Genomic DNA, 22,025 nt, shown 5'->3' with positions numbered 1-22,025 from the left:
AGTTTAGTATAGCACATTTCACACACTATGGTAATTCAAAGTGCTTTACACAGAAAGGAATTAAAATAATCACAAAATAAAAGCAATTAAAAGTTATAAAAGGAATTAAAAGATATATAAATATGATACAGTAATAAAAGGAATTAAAAAGAGTAAATTAACTATTTTTCACAGCTCCCAATTTTCACATGGTGATTAAAAACAATATAATATTTCAAAAAGAGCTCGACATCTATTTCTAGACGATGTGTCGTTGAGAGAAGCTCTAAAATGACAGCTAAATGTTTACAAAACAGACCTTTTCCTGTACAAACAGCAAACGTGTGTACACGTCAGCGGCACTGTGCGCTCTACGTCGGTTGCGCTCGCCCGTGACGTCACCGCGCGTCGCGCTCTCGAGTGGGAGTCGAATCTTTCTCCGGAATCGTTTGCTTTCATTTCTGCACGAGCCCGTCGCGCGCGCTGCCGTTTCCCTCTCTTCGCTTCGAATCAAAACAAACGTCGCCCGACGCGCTTCGGTCGGTTATTCTTCTCCCGCATCTCGGACGGATTACTCGGTGTTTTCTGTGAAAAGGCGGTCAATAGAGCCGGATAAAGATGAGTGTGGAGGCGTACGGGCCGAGCTCGCAAACGCTCACCTTCCTGGACACAGAGGAAACGGAGCTTCTCGGGGCCGACACGCAGGGCTCCGAGTTCGAGTTCACCGACTTTACATTGCCCAGCCAGACCCAAACCCAAGGCCAGACCCAGAGTCAGCTCGACAACCAGGTATAAACGCGTAAAAACACACAAACGAGCTTTAAATCAGGCGGGATAGAGCGCGTTTGAGTGCAAATATGGCGAGCTAGCAGGCGTTAGCCGCGCGGTAACGTTAGCGTTAGCAACGATAGAGCAGGCCGCCCGAGAGAGAGAGAGAGAGAGAGTGAGTGAGTTGTCAGAGGGACTTTTGTCAACTACATTAATGTTTTAACCAATTGTATTTACTAATAAGTTCAATCAAATATACTATCCTGTATGTTATTATTGATGATGAATGTGTTATGTCAAATAGCTTGTTTTGGTTGGTTAGCTGCGGATCCCAGGTGTATTTTCGTACTTTCTGAGGGACTTTTGTGAACCACAGTGGTGTTAATAGTAATCTAGATTTCTTAAAATATGAAACAGCACGTGTTATTATAGATAGCTTGAGTTGGCTACAGCTGTCATGTGTGTTGTCAGATATTTGTTTACTATATTGATGTTATTATATGATGTGGGATGTATTTATGTACTTTCAAGGATGCATTTATTAACTGTTTGGCGTTAATTATGCACTGTATTTGAGCATTTATGAGGTATTTTAGGGCTTGTTTATGTCAGTTGCATCTCATATGTGTTATTGTGTGTTTCTTTTGTGAGCTACACTGGTGTTAAATGAATAAGTTTGAGGTTTTAGTATGAGTGTTTCATTGTAGGGCTTCTTTTGGTCAGGTAGATGATTTGGTGTGTTTAAAGGTGAATGATTTAGCTATATTGTTTAATGTTTTCTCTAATAACATAACATGTTGCATCAGGTTTTTGTGCATTAAAGGTTAGTTCATCCAAAAATGTGTTGCATCATGTTGCATATGTTCATCCAAAAATAAAAAAATATCTTATAATTTACTCACCCTCAAGCCGTTCCAGATGTATATGACTTTCTTCTTTCAGCCAAACACAATCAGAGTTGAATTAAAAAATATCCTGGCTCTTCCAAGTTTTATAATGGGAGTGAATGGTGCCTTAGAGTTTGAAGCCCAAAAAAGCGCATCCATCCATCATAAAAGTAATGCATATCATACGGCTCCAGTGGGGTTAATAAAGGCCTTCTTAAGTGAAGTGCTGCTTTTTGTAAGAAAAATAACTTTATAAACTATTAGGGCTGTGAAAAGATTAATCGCGATTAATCGCATCCAAAATAAAAGTTTGTGTTTACATAATATATGTTTGTACTTGGTATAATTATTTTGTATATATAAATACACACACATGCATGTATATATTTAAGAAATATTTGCATACATATACTGTATATATTTATATATAATTTATATTATATATAAATATATTTTTTTATATATAAATAACACAGTTTTTCTTAAATATATACATGCATGTGTGTGTATTTATATATACAAATTTAATTATACACAGTACACACACATATATTATTTAAACACAAACTTTTATTTTGGATGCGATTAATCGCGATTAATCTTTTCACAGCCCTATAAACTATAATCACTGGCTTCCGGTAACGAGTCTAGTTCCGGCGGAAGAGTTGACCTCTGACCCGACGCATGACGTATTGATAAAATCGGAAGCGCGGAGGATAGAGCAAAACAAAACCAGTGATTATATAGTTTATAAAGTTAGAACTATGAATGTTTTTCTTTAAAACGCATTGTTTCGCTCCAAAAGGCTTTATTAACACATTTTTTTAAGCGCTTTTTTACGCTTCCAAAACTTGGGTACCATTCACTCCCATTCTAAAGCTTGGAAGAGCCAGGATATTTTTTTAATATAACTTAAAAAAAATTGTTTGGCTGAAAGAAGAAAGTCGTATACATCTAGGAAGGTGAGTATCTTGAGATCGTTTTCATTTATGGGTGAACTATTCCTTTAAGTACATGAGGCAGCAGAGGAAGTTTCATTGTTTTAGTAAATCAAGTGTGTATTTATGCTTGATTTAATAGCATTTGTGCTGTAGTTTTCAAGTTTCAATGTGTGTGATTCGAGGGTTATGTGCATTGTGCAGTGGATTGAATATCCTGTTTTCACTTTTGTGCTATTTAAAGATCTGTTTTGTAGAAAAATGTGTTTAAAGTGAAACGTTGTGTGTTCAGGTGAACGGGCCTGACGGAGTTCTGCCCAACGGAGAAGATGCAGTGGTGAAGACCAGCCAACTTCTGGCCGAGCTGAACTTTGAGGAGGATGAGGAAGACACTTACTACACTAAAGATCTGCCGGTGCACGCCTGCAGGTACTGAGGATGATGATGACACACCTGTCCTGATCTCACGTGCCTTAATTATGTGTCTATAGAGCTTATGTAGCCCCGCCCCTTTTCAGCGCCGCACTCGCTGTCTTTTGTCTTCCGGTCTGTATTTTCACAGCGATTTATGAATGAACGGCTCATTTACAATCTTCCCGGTCTACTGACATTTGTTAAGATATCTGCTTTAAACATTACAATCCTCATGATAACTTTTGCTAACTTTACAGTAAGTAAATCCACTTTACCAGCTAATCACTCCTCGACAGCGATGCCGTAGAGATATACAGAGCATGACACTATTGCATGATTTGATTCTCTGAAACGTGTACCTCTGATCACTCACAGCATTATTTGTATATGGCACTGTGCTGTATAATTGACAGTTTTCCCACACAACTGCAGTCGGCCAATCATTTATACAAACAAACTCCCACAAGGCTAGCATGACCCTTCTGATTGTACAGTGTACATTATGCCTCATTTATGTAGGCTAGGTCATTGTAGGTAGGTAGTTATTTTATCAGCAAGATTTTAGGTCAAAATGACTGTAAAGAAAAGTGTATATTTACAGATGATTTAACTTGTCATTATTTAAATGACAGCACAGACTTTTATAATGTTTATAAAGATTTCTATTTCAAATAAATGCTGTTCTTTTGAATTTATTCATTTTCTAAGTTTCTACAAACATTTTTCAACATTGATAATAATCAGAATATTTTTTGAGCAGCATATCAGAATGATTTCTTTTGACTCTGAGGACTGGAGTAATGATTTAGCTCGGGAATAAATTACATTTTACAGTCTACTGAAATGGAAAAGTCATTTCAAATTGTAATAATATTTCACAATATTACTGTGTTTAAGTAAATGCAGCCAAGGTGAGAATAAGAGACTTCTCTCAAAAACATGAATAAATCTTACCAACCTCAAACATTTGAACGGTAGTGTGTAGGGCTGGGTAAAAAATATCGATTTCTCGATTTTAATCGATTCTCATTTTTACGAAACGATATCGATTCTTAAATCCCAAGAATCGATTAGTCATCCTGTTTTCAGTGATGAATGAATGGAATATTGTTGCGCGTATTCCCATTCAATAAATCACAATAATCTTTGTGCTTTGTTATTATTAATATGAAACAAAGTCTCAGATTTCAAATTACGTCCATTTTCTTATGAAATTCAAAAACATAAATACCGTTTTGGCGCTGTGGCGTGAGATCGCTCTGGCGCAGCTCAGCTCAAGAGAAGCAGCAACGCGGAGCACACACAATCTTCTCTTCCGCCTTAATAATATCCGTTACAGCGCGAGATAAACATGAATGAGCATCTGAAAGTGTGTTAAAAGGTAGAGTACAACTTATCGAAGTCCGTATCATGTCACATGGAATCGCTCAATCAGTGTTTCAACCATGGAAAGACGTTAGTAAACAATGTCATGTAACGTCACATTTACCTCAGAAAAACCATATCCAGTGACCATAAACTCGTTAGTCAGCTAGAAAAATTAGAGAGTAGCATTTTGTTAAATATATGCACCATATTACATATTCATTATAATTTTTAATGTTCTTCAATATTTAATGCATGTTTGAATAAATCTGGAAAGTTTTTTTTATGACAGCCTCCATTTAAATTTGTATATAATTTAATATAACTTTATTATTATAAAAATAAATAAGTGTATTTTAAGTGTTTGTATACAAATCAGTTATTTTTTTACCTTCAATATTATAGTAGGCTAATGAAGCCTATAGGCTACAACTGACTCCCATAGTTTACAATAGTTAAGAGATTTGTTTTCCTTGAGAAAAATTGCAATGTATTGTACCTGATATCCAAAATAATCGATATTGAATCGAATCGAATCGTAATTCGAAATCGAATCGAATTGCAAGCTTGTGAATCGTAATCGAATCGAATTGTGAAATTTGTGTCAATACCCAGCCCTAGTAGTGTGTGTCAGTGTATTACTAGTACGCTACAGTAATCATTCTGTGGGCTGGTTTTTGTTTTGTATGTTTGTAGCTACTGTGGCATCCATGATCCAGCATGTGTGGTTTACTGCAACACCAGCAAGAAATGGTTTTGCAATGGCCGGGGCAACACTTCTGGCAGGTGAGTCCACCTATTAGATTACGTTTGTGTTGTTAAATTCAATCCAAAGCATTGTTAACACTTAAAGGCTGATGTCTTATGCCACACTTGTCTTCTTTAGTCATATTGTGAACCATTTGGTGAGGGCCAAATGTAAGGAGGTGACGCTGCATAAGGACGGGCCGCTGGGAGAGACGGTTCTGGAGTGCTATAACTGCGGCTGCCGTAACGTCTTCCTTCTCGGCTTCATCCCGGCTAAAGCGGACTCTGTCGTGGTGCTTCTGTGCAGGTGAAGTTCTCCACTCGTTTGCAAACGGCTTCATTCTGATTCACAAACTGCTGTTTCTGTGGATACAATCATCACAGGAGTTTATTATGATTGGGTTGAACCAAATCTAAATTGACGTCTTTTAGACATCAGTAAATAAAGGGAGTTTTAGTAATTGTTTTTTATAACAACAACAAAAACAATTAAAATATGCTCTTTCTAGCTGTGTCTTTATGGAATGTATAAGACATAATCTGTAAGCTTTACAAGGTTACCTTAAAGGATTAGTTTACTTCTAAATAAAAATTCTGTCATCATTTACTTACACTCAAGTTGTTTCAAACCTGTATGAGTTTCTTTCTTCTGCTGAACGCAAAAGAAGATATTTTGAAGAATCTCAGTAACCAAACAGTTGATTTTCCTACTTATTTTTTTTCCTACTATGGAAGTCAATGGGGTCCAACAACTGTGGTTACTGACATTCTTCAAAATATCTTTGTTTTGCGTTCAGCAGAAGAAAGAAATTCATGCAGATTTGAAACAACTTGAGGTTGAGTAAGTGATGACAGAATTTTCATTTTGAAGTGAACTATTCCTTTAAGGCTATTAAACTGTTAATATTGAGTGTCTAAACTCTTTCATGTGTGAAGGTACATGCTTACTGAAAATGAAATGGAGGAAGTCCCTAATGTTGCTTGCATTTAGATTTGTACATAATGAAACTGGGCGTGACTCGTGAGTGTATGAAACTTTTGCACTTTATGTGCCTCGTGTGCTAGCATAATTGCTTTTAATGTGCTAATTAAAATGTAGATCAAAATGTGCACCAAAAAAATTGATTTTTATGAATTAAGTTTTATATCTTTTTAATCAATAGTTGATGCATAAATAAGAGCAGTGCATAAAACATTGTTTTCCGTTTTTTTCTAGAGATTGATTGCACTTCATATTGTCTGGTTGAATTATTTTAAAATGTTTCATGTAAATTGAATCACACCACTTGAAGCTGTGAAACCACACAGTGGTTGTTGTTAAGTGCCTGTTGTTAAGCGTGTGCTGTCGCTCCGTCTCATGGGTGTGTGTGTGTATTTGTGTGGTTAGGCAGCCGTGCGCGAGTCAGAGCAGTCTGAAGGACATTAATTGGGACAGCTCTCAGTGGCAGCCGCTCATCCAGGACCGCTGCTTTCTGTCCTGGCTGGTGAAGATCCCATCCGAGCAGGAGCAGCTGAGGGCCCGTCAGATCACGGCCCAGCAGATTAACAAACTCGAGGAGCTCTGGAAGGTACAGTGATTTACATCTTTCAAGGGATGCACTGAAATTTTGCATTTTGGGCGAAACAGTCGAAAATATGCCGCTGTGTTCGGCGATCTAGTTTCACTCTCGCGCAATATTTTTAGTAACTTTAGTAACGGCTTTTTCCGCTCCATGTGTGCGCTGCGCTTTCCGTTCCGTGTGAGTGTGTGTGTGCACCTGCTCAATGTTCCGCTCCATGTGTGCGCCTTGCTCTCTGTTCTGTGTGTGTGTGTGCGCGCCTGCTCAATGTTCCGCTCCGCGTGTGCACTGCGCGCTCTGCTCTGTCGCTCATGCCCCAAACTCTCTACTCATAAACCGATCACGCTCACTGGAAAAGCAAAATCCGCTCAAATAACATGCCGGCATGAAATTTCTCTGTAGTAGACTTCTGTTTGCAATATCCCTACTGAGCTGTAACATGGTATAGCCGTGCTGGGCAACGCTGTTAAAATGACGCTACCCTCTCATTCTCTGATCAGCTGCCTGATATATGCTCACATGCTCTGATAATAGTTTACTTTTAATAAAGACTATACTTTATCTTCACAATTAGTCAAAATCTGTTGCATAGAACTGAATGAAGAAGAATATATAGATATATTGATATTTAATATTATTTTAATATAGGGCTATTTTCTGTCCAATTGTTGTTACTTTAAATAAAAGTGTGGTTATTTTATTTTATTGCCTTGTAGTTTTTTTAATTCAGATTCAGTAAAATTATTGCATTTAATTTAAAAGGCTAATAATAATACAATTATATTAAAAAAGTAATTTAAAATAAGAAATTAATCATTATTTAAAAAAAAGTCAGTTTCGGTTTTCGGCCAAGTGCATCCAGAAGTTTCGGTTTCGGCCCAGAATTTTCATTTTGGTGCATCCCTACATCTTTCTTATGGAGTGAAAACACTGTAACAATGCAGAACCGTGGTGCAGTTTTGAGAATCCTAATCTTGTATCATGTTTGTAGGAAAACCCAACAGCGACCCTGGAAGATCTGGAGAAACCTGGAGTGGATGAGGAACCTCAGCACGTTCTGCTACGCTACGAAGATGCCTATCAGTACCAGAACATTTTTGGGCCGCTGGTCAAACTAGAGGCTGACTACGACAAGAAACTCAAAGAGTCCCAAGTATGAAAACCTTTCTGCTCTTCAACTCTATTCCTGTGTAGGGATGTCCTGAGCCGATCTCAAGGATCATTTTTTTAACTGATCGGTATCAGCTATCCTTAGCCTGATCCTTTTATTTTACGCCAGCTGTCTGTAAATTTTCTGTTTGGCGGTATTGACCTTCAAGTGGGTTTGCCAACCGTCATTAAAAGGAAAAGAAGAAGCTCAAATGTGCATGCGTGAGGCTCGAGAACCAATGAGGTCTGTTCTAGCGAGTCACGCGCATGTTTGAGCTTCCGTGTTTAGCGTCTTTAATCTGCACTTTTGTAACGAATCACTCGAAAGTCATTTATTTACTGTTAATGACTATCTGAGACGTCATTGCCTTGACACGTTGCTATTGGTTGAGTCTTGATGCGGATTTGATTGACAGTCCTTTTCATTTTCTGTTTGGTTAACTTTCTGAGTGAACTCGGGGGTGCAACCGTGCCCATCCATTTTTTCAGCTCTGTTAGTTCTGGAAGTATTTTTCCATTCATTTTCATTAGACATAAAAAAATTAAAAAAAATCAATAAATAGTTCTACGCCATGAACAAAATCAACCAGCTCTGAGATGAATCTTAAAATTGTTTGAAATGTGTTTGAAATATAAGTGTCAAGTGAAAATCAAAACAAAGACAAATGCGCAGGATGTAATGAGCATCTGTGAATGATTTAATCAAATCCACAATAAGGATGCAATTTAAAACTATTGACAAAACTGTTGTCTCTAAGTGTATAATATGATGTGTTGGAGGTTATTGCAAAATATTTAACAGGGCTCGAATTTTGGTGCGGGTATTGCGCATAATTTTACTCACTCCCGCAGATTTCTGTCTTATAAGGTGGGAAATTCTTTCAAACATTTATTCAATTAGCTTGTTGGTTGAATGAGCAAATTAATCCACACAGATTATCAGATCAAATCAGTAATTCGAAAACTCTGTTTAGCGTAATTTCGCAAACAGCTAGAGTGATTTAGCGCTCACATCACATCACCTCATCATCTGTACAAGCGAGCTGCACGCTGTGTTAAAAGACTTTGCCCAATCCAGCCTGTTGCGTCGTTACTGAAGTTTTATCATATGCATGACTTTTAAAGCGTTCTCTAGTAGACGTCGACCGATAGTGGATTTTACCGATATTTAGGTTTGACCGTACATGCCGATAACCGATTATTCAACCCATATTTTTTTTTCATGGATATTGGGATTAAAAACAAACATAACACTCCAAGTAAAACAGTGCTGAACTGAAATGTGCTAAATGAAATAAATATATAAATATGAATATGTTAAAATGAGAAGTTCTACAGAATGCAGAAAATAATTTAAACATTAAAATGTTACAGGTCAAATGTGTGTTTTGTCATCGTGCACGAAACTTCACGCCAATAAATCATCAGGAATATTACTGACTTGTGCGCGTCTCAAGCGCGGCGCGCCCTCTTTACGTCCTAATGCCTGTTAGTTGTCCGTGGATTCGCCTATATTTGGCGTTTAAAATGGAAACGTCTTTAGACATGGAAAATCGATTTTACAATCGATTCAATGAACACTTATGTCTCAAAAATCGAACAGGATTTTTTCACAAAAGTGACAGCCCCACCAGCAACGGACGGATTTTTTGCCGATAACGATAGTTCGGTATATCGGTAAAACTGATGAATCGGTCGACCTCTATTCTGTAGTACTCGCGCAATCTCTGAGAGATGGCTCATACCCTAGAGCACACACACATAAAGCTAAACTGAGTGCTTTTTCGTGGCTTATTGCGCTTAAAAGGTCAGAAACGCACAAAATGATGTCAAAAGGCCAGTCTTGGCAAGTATTCACATAAACGCAGTCGGTGGTGTCTTAAGTGATATTGGATCCATGCATTAGCTCTTAAAGTGACAGCAGCCTAATATACCTGCTGCTGTCTGTGTCATTAATGTCAATCAAAGAACAAGAGATAGTGAGAAGAATTAATCTGTACTTAATTTATACAATTAAATAATTTCTTAGAATAAATTACAATTTCTGTAGTATTCCTGTACCTGAATACTGTTAGACCTTCCTGAAAACCTTAAAGAACTCTCTATTTAATTTGTAATGTTATTTTATTGTATTTATTTGTGCTTCTGCTTGTAATTTATGTATTGGTTCTTGTTTATTTTGTAAATTAAATTCAAGGTTGAAATCAAGCTTCCTCGTGCTGTGTAAACTGATTCGCAACAAAATTAACCCATTGTAAAAACAGAAATGCAAAGTGAGCATATATTTAGGGGTTAAAAATGTAGTTTATTAGGGCTGGGACAATAAATCGATTCATCGCGATTTGTGGATCGATTCCAATTTTTTCCGAATGCATCGCGATTCTCTCTCGAATCGATTCTGAGCTTAGTTTTCAACAGCATATGGCGCTCTAGGCTAGTTTTTAACGGCATGCTCAAATGCTCACGAAGAAGAGCGCTCGTGCGTTCGGTTGAGTCTGAGAATATACTTGCACCTCAGAATGCTTTTATGACGTGAGATCATATACAGCCTACTGCAAACACCCTTGTAATTCGCTTCAACCTTTTTGAACTTTATGAATGATTATTTTATAGAAGGGTCAAGTGTGTGTGTAAGGAACTGGAAGCCAGCAGATTACGGCTGTTTCCAAAGCACGCAGTGCCATCTGCTGTTAAAAAATAAGCTCAGAATCGATTCAAGAGAGAATCGCGATGCGTTCGGAAAAAATTGGAATCGATCCAGAATCATTTCTCGATTCACAATGCATCAATTTATTGTCCCAGCCCTATAGTTTATAATAAAATAAAACTAGTTGATAAAATTAATAACTTTAATGTACTTGAATAGTACATCCTCCATAACGTAATCGATATTTACGTCTCGTACGGTCTGTAAACTCTTGCGTTAACAAGGCAATGACTGACGCATTTGTATTACATTCCAAAGAGCTCCAATATCAGCCCCACAGTTGAAAACGAAACCATATCCGTACCAGCTGGGCCGGATCGGCACGGAACGCAACGCTTAAGCAACAAGAACGGTTGGCCCGACGGTGGAAAAGCGGCTCATGATTTCCGTTTCTGTGATAGCGGTGACGACAGTGTTTGGATGATTTCTGTTAAGTATTAGTATTAATTCAGTATACATGATTTTATTTATAAAAAATTAAGCTGAAATCACACTGATTTGTGGTAGAGCTGCACGATTCTGGATGAACTGTGAATCGCGATTTTTCTTTAGTTTAAAATAGACATCGCGATTCTGAACGGACAACTAAACAAAATAACATTTACTTGAGTTTCTGACAATGTTATTTGCTGCAGACTATTTAAAAGTGGTTAATTAAATGAATTATAAAAAAAAAGGGTTGAATGAATGATTCAATGACTCCCTCATATACTATTTGTTTTACTTGTTTTATTACTGGATGATTCAGTGTTTTTAAACAAATCTCTTGAATGAATGATTCAATGACAAATACATTTCTAACAGTCACTTGCCGCCACCTACTGGTGTAACCTACTCAGTGTAATCGATGCAATCATTATTTGAAGTGCCGGGTTGCTTTTAAAAGGTGATTTACTCTATCGTGATCGCTACCGTAGACATCACTGTTTTTTTTAATCAATTTTTATCTTCTTCTGTGATGATTTGAATATTTGCAATAGAGAAATAATGAAACTGTGTGGTTGAAAAATGTGGTTTGTGAAGCTGTTTCTGCCAATGCAGATCTGAATATTCCAGTGTGATTTTGTCAAAGTTTGTTTAATAGACACAGAATCTTTTAACGATTAATCGTGCAGCTCTAATTGGTGGCTTGTGCAGAAGCATATATCATCTCTTTACATCCAAGTTCATATGTATGTCTTGAAATGTTGTACATCATTGCGTTATTGCACATTATTGCCAAAAAAAAATGATGTTGAGAAAATGGATGGGATTTTTATTTCTGGAGCAAGAATATTGCACTTTTTTTGCAAGAAAAAAGCGATAGATGGACGTTCAGATGTTTTTGGGTGATCTTTCCTTGTACATGAGTTTCTTTTCTTTCTGGTAAAGAGAGGTTGTTTATAAGTGGAATAAATCATATGTGTTTAAACGTATTTAAAATGTGTTGAAAAATATTCTGCTGCTAATGTTTTCTCTTTGCTTGTCTCCTGTCTTTTTACTGCAGACTCAAGACAATATAACTGTGAGGTGGGATTTGGGACTGAATAAAAAGCGGATAGCTTATTTCACTCTGCCCAAGACGGATTCAGGTGGTAATATTCACTTTCAACATCTTCTGTGTCTACCAGTGGTTCATATCCATCCCATCCCTAACACCGTGTCCCATGCATCCCTCATCGATGTGTGCACGGACATGTCTGCCCGAGTGTGTGTGCGCGTGCATGTGTGTTTGTGTTGCTGTAGTGTGTATGTGATGGATATATAGCTCTATTATCGTTATTAGAACATAAATCCAGAAGATGTGGTTTATCTGACAGTGTTTTCTCTGTGGTGGTGATTTTCATCAGACATGCGACTGATGCAAGGAGACGAGATCTGTCTGCGCTATAAAGGAGACTTGGCTCCTCTCTGGAAAGGAATCGGACACGTCATCAAAGTCCCGGACAGCATCCTTTCAACAATGATTATCCAACTGGCTGCTGCACAATGACAACTATTATTATCAACTTCTATTGTGTTTTGAAAATGTCCTTAGGCACACATTGCTCATACTTATATTTACATTTATGGCAGACGCTTTTATTCAAAGCGACTTACATTGCATTTCAAGGAACACATTTACATTCTTATCAGTTCTGGCTTTCACCTGGGAATCAAACCCATGACCGTGGCGTTGCAAGCACCACCGCTCTACTGTTTGAGCTACAGGAAAGCCTCAAATCATTAACTTAGGATTAATGATTTGATAAGCCACCACCCAGAGCACCCTATCAACTGCATAGGGTGTAATTTTTTTGGTGAAACGCTGGCTATGGAGTCCATTACACATTTCAGGGACAATAAAGTATATTTCATAGCAGCATAATTGAAACCACTCAGTAAATTCTAACAGCTGCATAGCAAAATTCTCACAACATGCTGACATCGTGACAGTTTTGCAAACACCTAACCCTTTATATCAGCAAAAAAATCACACTTTTGGTTTACAAGTACAAAAGTATCATACGGTTGATTCCTTAACCGAGATTCTGTCAGATTATGGAGATGAGATTGCCATCGAGCTTCGCAGCAGTGCAGGTGCACCTGTGGAGGTGCCGCACAACTTCCAGGTGGACTTCGTCTGGAAGTCGACATCTTTTGACCGGTTAGTCCCACTATCACGTTTTAATACTTTCACCAGTCCATTAAATCGTTTTGTTGCATTTATACGGTGCATATTTGCTGCCTGCATGTCGATCCAAACCGGAATGTTTTTTCTTTTATGGCATTATGAAGAATGAACTGGTTTTATCCACGCAACAGAGTTATTTTAGTGTCATTGAGATATTACTTTAATTTTAATTTATATTTTTAATTAGTTTTAATTTTTTATATTTTCCATTTTTAATTTTCGTTTTATAGTTAAAGTCAGTTTAATTTTTAAAAAATGTGTCTAAGTTTAGTAATTTTATTTGTTACTTTAGTACATCAAGTTTTTATTTCTTTCTTATTTTATTTTTGTTTGAGTTTAGTTAACTATAATTAATAACATAATAATAATCAAATTTATTTATATAGCACTTTTTAGGCGTAAAATGCAGTTCAAAGTGCTTTACATAAAAATTATATAGCCATATCAACAGCAACATCACATTCAATAAAAATTAAATGCAACACAAATATGAAGGACAAATATAAAAGTAATCAGCTACAACACATCTAATAGAAAAGGCTAAAACATAGGAGACGATTTATTATAAGCATAATTCAGAGTAAGTAATTCAATGCCGAAGTAAAAAGATACATTTTTAACTTTTTTAAAATACTGAGTGTACTAGCTTCCCTAATATCTAGTACACTCAGCATTTTTTAAAGAAAGTTAAAAACGTATCTTTTTACTTTGGCATTTAATTACTTAATATCAAGTACACTCAGTGTTTTATAATACTATAATAACCCTGGCATGCGATTACAATAAATGAAGACTCAAGCTTTCTGTCCAAAAGTGATTGCTCCTTGTATGATACTTTTATAGATCTTGTGTATCTATTTTTATTTTTTTTAAGCTTGATGCCTTCAGTCCTGATTATTTGTAATTGTATGTGGGGAAACTTGAAAACTACAATAGTTGAAAACTATTACTTGAAGTGGTCTAATGATCTGTGAACCTAGTGGACGTGAAGTTGAGCTTTTTGTTTATCATGTCATGCAGAATGCAGAGCGCCCTGAAGACGTTTGCTGTGGATGAGACCTCTGTGTCTGGCTACATCTACCACAAGCTGCTGGGTCATGAGGTGGAGGATGTTATCATCAAATGCCAGCTTCCCAAACGCTTCACTGCGCAGGGCCTGCCAGACCTCAACCACTCGCAGGTACAGAGCTCCCCTTCACCTCATTCAGCCCTTTGACTACAAGCTTCTGAAACTCCAGTTGTTTTGGCACAATGTAGCTTATGCTGTGAAGACGGTCTGCAATGCAGCCCTGAAGTGTCAGCTAGTCTCTCCCCTGTGAAGGCCTCCTTCCCTTTACCTCTGTACAGATAAAACATTATCAAAATTATCAAAAAATAACAAAAAATTCTGTATTATGCAGGCCAGACAAGTAATTTAGTGAGGTCAATTTGTAAAGAAAGACCACGTGCCTGCGCACATATATATATATGTGTGTATTGACACAAAGTTCACATTTCGATTCGATTTCGATTACGATTCGATTCGATTCAATATCGATTATTTTGGATATCAGGTACAATACATTGCAAATTTTCTCAAGGAAAACAAATCTCTTAACTATTATTGTAAACTATGGGAGTCAGTTGTAGCCTATAGGCTTCATTAGCCTACTATAATATTGAAGGTAAAAATTAACTGATTTGTATACAAACACTTAAAATACATTTTTATTTATTTTTATAATAATAAAGTTATATGAAATTATATAAAAATTTAAATGGTGGCTGTCATAAACTTTCCAGATTTATTCAAACATGCATTAAATATTGAAGAACATAAAAAATTATAATGAATATGTAATATGGTGCATATATTTAACAAAATGCTCCTCTCTAGAGTTAATTTTTCTAGCTGACTAACGAGTTTATGGTCATGGTTATGTGACGTTACATGACATTTGTTTACTTGCGTCTTTCCACGGTTGAAACACTGATTGAGCGATTCCATGTGACATGATACGGACTTCGATAAGTTGTACTCTATCTTTTAACACACTTTCAGACGCTCATTCATGTTTATTTTGCGCTGTAACTGATATTATTAAGGCGGAAGAGAGGGAATGTGCGCTCCGCGCTGCTGCTGCTCTAGAGCTGAGCCAGAGCGATCTCACGCCACAGCGCCAAAACGGTAATTATGTTTTTGAATTTCGTAAGAAAATGGACGTAATTTGAAATCTGAGACTTCGTTTCATATCAATAATAACAAAGCACAAAGATTATTGTGATTTATTGGATAGGATGCGCGCATCAATGTTACATTCATTCATAAACTGAAAACAGGATGACTAATCGATTCTTGGGATTTAAGAATCGATATCGGTTCGTAAAAATGAGAATCGATTAAAATCGAGAAATCGATATTTTTTACCCAGCCCTACTATATATATATTAAAATTCACATACCTATAGACTAAACACGTAATATGCATGTGCACGCCGTCACCGTTTAGGCTGTGTGTCCATCAAAGCGTTTTTCACGCGGCTGGCGAATTTTTCCAATTGTTTTCAATGGTAGCGCCGCGTTTCTTAAACGCCATGAGCCTAACGAGGCGCTGAGCGTTTTTAATACCTAAGTTAATAACTAATGATCTTCGCAACGGAAGTGAAACAATCAAAACTAACTTTATCTGGACAATAACTTCATTCTAGAGCTGCTGTAAAGCCAAAACAATCTCTGTTACTTTAATTTCCTATTATCACTGTAAAGCTGCTTTGAAAGATCTATATTGTTAAAAGCGCTATATAAATGAAGGTGACTTGACTTGACTTCTGAAACTCATTCACTGGCACAATCTAGGTTTATGCTGTGAAGACGGTCCTGCAGCGACCCCTCAGTCTGATCCAGGGCCCTCCAGGGACCGGCAAGACCGTCACCTCCGCCACTATTGTCTACCATCTGGCCAGACAAGGCAACGGGTAAGACACGTCCTCTCATGGTACTGGTAGACATAAATGCCACCGTGTATTTCCAGTGTGTTATACAATTTCCACATGAAATGGGAGTTAATTTGGATAATACTAGGGCTGGAAATAATCTATTTGAGATTTTTCTGCTAAAAATTGAGGTTGTGATTTTAAATATGAATTATTTCCTTATAATTATTGTTAACACTTTATTAAAATCTTGTTAACATTAGTTAATGCACTGTGAACTAACATGAACTAGCAATGATGTATTTTTATTAACTAACGTTAAAGATCAACAAATACAGTAACAACTGGATTGCTTATGGGTAGTTCATGTTAGTTTAACTAATGAACCTCATTGTAAAATGTTACCTCATTATTTTTATCGTTAGCACTTTTCAATAAGGTCTCATTAGTTAATGTTATTTAATGCGTTAACTAACAATAATACATTTGTTACTGTATTTATTAACATTATATTATGAAAATACAACTGTACATTATTTATGTTAGCTCTGGTCCAATAAATAATATTAACAGACAAATTCTGATTTTAATAATATATTAGTAAATGTTGAAATTAACATTAACGCATATTAAAGTCCCCCTGTGGGGAAAATCCAGCTTTTAATGTTGTTTATGTGTCTATGTGGTGTTTTTAATATGCTTTAAGTCAAACCATGTGTAAATTCATAAGTCGACTCCATTGCTGAGTATTTTCTCCTTAAAACTGCAGTGAACCAAAGACAGTCTCAAAAACACGCTTTGAAATCGCCCTTGTTCTTTACGTCACAAATATGTTATAACCGATTTACATAAACATGCGGGCGGGCTTTCGCATGTTATTAACTGCTGTGAAGCAGGGGAGTTTCAAGTTATACCGGTAAATTCTCTGTTGATATGAAAAATCGGGTACATTTAACAGTATAGCAGATGAATTATGTATATGATGTATATTATGATGAACTATATGCCTTTCTGCACTGACGTTCAAAGCATTTCTAAGGATGTTGAGTCTCAGATAGTGAACGGGAACATGGTTTGTGTAACGCAGTATAAAATGCATTACCATTCTGATACATCGACTTGTAGACGAGCCTGTATAACTCGCTCTTCCACTTCTTCCGAATCAGTTTCTGGTTCAGACATTTATGGTTGAACGAAACCAGTATTTCCGCTTGACTTCATTACTACAGTAAAGTTAAGCAAGTGAATCTCTGAGCTGGTGTGAGTGAGTGGAGGCGGGGCTAATGAGGCAAGGGTGTGGAGTTACATTATAGCTATTTTAATATTTGCCCAGGAATTATTTTTTAATTATGCAATGTTGGTGATCAAAGATGAGTTTTAAGGGATACAATTTTTGGCTACAGTGTGTCTTTAATAAATGCTTTAGTGTTTTTTAATTTTCAAGTTAACTAATGTTAATAAATGGAACCTTATTGTAAAGTATTAGTATTATTATTCTTATTATTAATAAATAAATAAACATGAAATATTACTTTAGCATTATTTCACTTTAAAATAACAACATTGGCTATTTAAGAAAAATATTATCCTTTTTTTTTTTTGCATTACTTTAAAATTACAATAATAATATTTCAAGTATCTCAGTTTCTTAATTTTTAAACATTAAACCATCAAACCTTTATTTTGATGGAAGTCCACAGGGAGCCTTTAAAGCTTGTCTTTTGTTGATAAACGCTTCTCATTACAAGTTTGGGAAGATGGTTGATCCATATTGCGTTCCAAAGCGGCTCAAGCCACTCTAAGTCATATCACGATTATGGTTTTATTTCAGGTTCATGCTCTTATTAAATCAGAATCTTAGCGCACAGATGAAATTGTCTACTAGAGATGTCATATTATATAATTTGGTAACACTTTACAATATGAACTACTCTTAGTTAACATGAACTAAGAATGAGCAATACTTCAGCATTCATTAATCTTAGTTAATATTAATTTCAACATTTACTAATACCTCATTAAAATCAAAGGTTGTATTTGTTAACATTAGTTAACTAACATGAACAAACAATGAACGGCTGTATTTTTATTAACTAACATTAACAAAGATTAATAAATACTGTAACAAATGTATTGCTCATTGCTAGTTCATGTAAGTAAATACACTAACTAATGTTAACTAATTAACCTTATTGTAAAGTGTTACCAATAAATGCATATCTGATTTCAACTCTTTTTTTAATTTTTTTTAATTTATTTAGTCCCGTGCTGGTTTGTGCTCCGAGTAACATCGCCGTGGACCAGCTAACAGAGAAGATCCATCAGACGGGGCTGAAGGTGGTCCGTCTGTGCGCTAAGAGTCGTGAGGCCATCGACTCACCGGTGTCTTTCCTGGCTCTGCACAATCAGATCCGCAACATGGACAGGTACAGACATTTATGTTTAAAAAAAAAGCACTATTAGACCTTTTATTTCTTTGTGCTGTAAGTGGTTTAAGGCTGGCATTACCATTATTATTGCTCAGATTTAGTGTTTCTCAAAATCTACAACCCTTAACCCAGCAATGACCTTTTCAGTTTTTGAGTGCTGCATATGTAGATGTTAGACAATGTGAGGATTAATGTTTGCCTGACTTTAAAAACTGATCATCCTTTAGTGGACTGCATCTTAACAAAAGTGGATTATCTACTAAATCAGTTCTTCAGTATTATCTTTTGCTGGGTTCCAGGACATGTTGGACTTTCAGGAAATGAACGAGCTGATGCAGCTGCTAAGGACGCTCTTAATCAGGAAGTTAATGAATGTCAAATTCCTCCTTCAGATATGAGACCGATTATTAATCGATATATTTTAAATAAGTGGCAAGAAGAGTGGAATATGTACAAGAATAATAAATTGTATGGAACTAATCCGGAAATTACAAACAGACTTTTTATCAATTTTAAAACTAGACTTGATCAAGTTGTCTACACTAGATGTCGTATGGGTCACACAAGTTTGACCCATGCTTTTTTGCTTAAGGGTGAAGATCCAACTCTATGCATGTTTTGTAAAATTCCCTTATCTGTTAAACATATTTTATTGGATTGTCCTGGACTTATTACAAGCAGAATGCTCTTTTATGAAGTTACTTCACTTAAGGACATATTTAATGAGATTATGCCTGAAAAGGTTTTGGATTTTTTATCATGTGTTAATTTAAAAAATCTTATATAATATGACTTGCTGTGTTTATTTTTATTTATTTTTTATATGATATTTGTATTTTTGTAATTGTATTTTTGCCATGAAAATAGCTTTGAGTGCTGACATGGTATTAAATTAAATAATCTGAATCTGAATCTAATGTTTGCCTGTCATTTCTACAGCATGCCAGAGTTGCAGAAACTGCAGCAGCTGAAGGACGAAACTGGCGAGCTGTCGTCGTCTGATGAGAAGCGTTACCGAGCTCTCAAACGAACCGCAGAGAGAGAGCTGCTCATGGTACCCTTCTGACTTCACTTTAAAACACAGATAGACACCAAATGCTGGAATATTTCATAGCGAAATTAAGCGTTTCATGTATGTCGGTTTTGAAGTCACGGTTTGGTTTGGAGGGAAAAACACAACATAAAACAGCCTTTTTTTCCCATTTTTTAAAAGTATTTAAAATATTACGCGACACTCTTCATACTGCATTTTATGCAGTTATTGAGCTTCCATTCTTTTGTGCAGAGACTGTCAGGCCAAGCCCTTTGGCAAAATGTAAATACTTGCATGACTTTCTAACATTTACAAATTAGGGATACAACCGTAAGATATAAGTTATGTGTCGAGGAAAACGAATGCATTAAAAATAGCATGCATATCTGGCATGCCACTTTATTTGTTTGAGTTGGTTTGAAGTGCGTAATAAACCACGCAAGCAAGAATGTATATGTTTAGGACAACGTGGATAATGTCAGATGCGTTTGCAAAAGTTCAGCACATGCAGTTGTTAAAACAATGCTGCTTTCATTCCGTACACATGCGTGCTGAAACCGGAAAACCCGTACCGAAATGTTTCGGTATGAAAGCGTGTCCTGTTACACCCCTTACATGACATGATCCATCATGCCAACCCCCTGATAGAGGCCTGCAAACATCTCATTCTCTCTTCTTTCTCAGAACGCAGATGTGATCTGTTGCACATGTGTGGGTGCGGGTGACCCTCGCCTGGCAAAGATGCAGTTCCGCTCCATTCTCATCGATGAAAGCACCCAGGCCACGGAGCCCGAGTGCATGGTGCCCGTGGTGCTCGGGGCCAAACAGGTAATGTTCAGGAAAGAATTAAAAATATCAGGAAATAAAAAAAATTCATAACATTATAAACATGCTTTTTAGTTCCCCCTTAATCCACAGCATGTAAGAAACGCGCTATGCAAATAAACTTGATGTGCCTTACTTTGCCTATCAAGCTCAAACTGTGTTAAAGTTAAATGTGTGGAGAGATAAAAACTGAAATCTATAAGATAAAACATTTCTGTACAAATGCACAGACCAGTCATTTTTAATTTGCCAACAGTTGACTTGTTGGAAGATCATTAATGATCTCATATACAGTGTTTTTCCACTGTACCACATTAAAGGATGGGATTATAGGGATTAAAAGTGGACAATTAAACTTTTATATAAATATGTGTGTGCACTTTGCATGCTTAACATTAATTTCATTGTGTTAGTCGCTTTGGAATATAAATTCAGCAGGTTTCAGAGATTACATTATTATTATTTTTTTATTATATCCCGGAAAATACGGTACTTGAAATGCATGTATATTCATGCATGTACATGTATACTCTTGTATATTTTCTCTAGTTGTAACTGTCCTGTGCTCTCTCTCTGACAGCTGATTCTGGTGGGTGACCACTGTCAGCTGGGTCCTGTGGTCATGTGCAAGAAGGCGGCTAAAGCAGGTCTTTCTCAGTCTCTGTTTGAGAGGCTGGTGGTTCTGGGCATCAGACCCATCCGTCTGCAGGTGCAGTACCGCATGCATCCGGCACTCAGCGCTTTCCCTTCAAATATCTTCTATGAGGGTTCTCTGCAGAACGGGGTCACCGCCGGTACGTTATTTTCGCTTTGCATATAGTTCTCGCACGGTTGCAATAAGTTCGATCTGGTCAGTATAGATAGATTTGTTTTGTTGTACACTATGGGTCACATTTAAGATTTTTTTTTTAAATGTATGTTTTGATAGAAGTCTCTTATGTGCACCAAAAGTGCATTTATTAGATCACAATAATATTGTGAAATATTATTACAAAATAAAATTGTTTGCTATTGTAATGTATTTTAAAATGTAATTTATTCCTGTGATGCAAAGCATCACTTCTCCAGGCTTCACTGTTACAAGATCTTCCAGAAATCATTCTAATATACTGATTTGGTGCTCAATTATTATCAATGTTGAAAACTAGTTTTCCTGCTTAATATTTTTGTGGAAACATGTTTTTTAAATATTTTTTTTAAGGATTCTTTGATGAATATAAAGTTCAAAAGAACAGCGTTTTTTTTTAAATAGAATATTTTGTAATTTTTTTCAAATCGTTTTGTAACATTAATATTAAACAAATACATTTAAAAAAATATTAATGTCAAAAATTCAGCTTCAATAAATTACATTTTAAAATATATTAAAATAGAAGTTATTTTAAATTGTATTTATTGACCGGTAGTATATATTGAAACAAAGTATTTGCCGCCACATTAATAATGATCTGTTGCTCTTCAGCGGATCGCATCAAGAAAGGCTTTGACTTCCAGTGGCCTCAGCCGGATAAGCCCATGTTTTTCTACGTGACTCAGGGTCAGGAGGAGATTGCAAGCTCTGGCACCTCCTATCTCAACAGGTACGTTTGCATTTGATATCCCATTCTCAAAAGACATGCACCACAAATATCTGATGCACATTGCACACAAAAATGTTTG

At 36.3% G+C, this 22,025-nt stretch overlaps 1 protein-coding gene across 1 annotated transcript in view; it reads left to right on the top strand.

Annotated features, from left to right (window-relative positions):
* The first annotated feature begins 379 nt into the window (after positions 1-379).
* upf1 (UPF1 RNA helicase and ATPase) overlaps positions 380-22,025 on the top strand; it is a 31,928-nt gene continuing 10,282 nt past the window's right edge. Inside the window, exons 1-16 of the mRNA XM_084119334.1 lie at positions 380-768; positions 2,865-3,001; positions 5,048-5,137; positions 5,238-5,405; positions 6,486-6,666; positions 7,649-7,810; positions 12,000-12,087; positions 12,343-12,441; positions 13,031-13,139; positions 14,187-14,346; positions 16,003-16,121; positions 18,341-18,505; positions 19,448-19,562; positions 20,226-20,369; positions 20,947-21,160; positions 21,829-21,946. Of these exons, the coding sequence (XP_083975460.1) occupies positions 598-768; positions 2,865-3,001; positions 5,048-5,137; positions 5,238-5,405; positions 6,486-6,666; positions 7,649-7,810; positions 12,000-12,087; positions 12,343-12,441; positions 13,031-13,139; positions 14,187-14,346; positions 16,003-16,121; positions 18,341-18,505; positions 19,448-19,562; positions 20,226-20,369; positions 20,947-21,160; positions 21,829-21,946 (2,240 nt within the window). The 5' untranslated portion in view covers positions 380-597. The remainder of the gene's footprint in view (positions 769-2,864; positions 3,002-5,047; positions 5,138-5,237; positions 5,406-6,485; positions 6,667-7,648; positions 7,811-11,999; positions 12,088-12,342; positions 12,442-13,030; positions 13,140-14,186; positions 14,347-16,002; positions 16,122-18,340; positions 18,506-19,447; positions 19,563-20,225; positions 20,370-20,946; positions 21,161-21,828; positions 21,947-22,025) is intronic.

The sequence above is a fragment of the Abramis brama genome (genome assembly GCF_963993115.1).
Source record: "Abramis brama genome assembly, chromosome: 7".
In the NCBI taxonomy this organism is placed as follows: Eukaryota; Metazoa; Chordata; class Actinopteri; order Cypriniformes; family Leuciscidae; genus Abramis; species Abramis brama.
The sequence above is the reverse complement of the archived record's forward strand: the minus strand, read 5'-3'. Positions and strand labels throughout refer to the sequence as shown.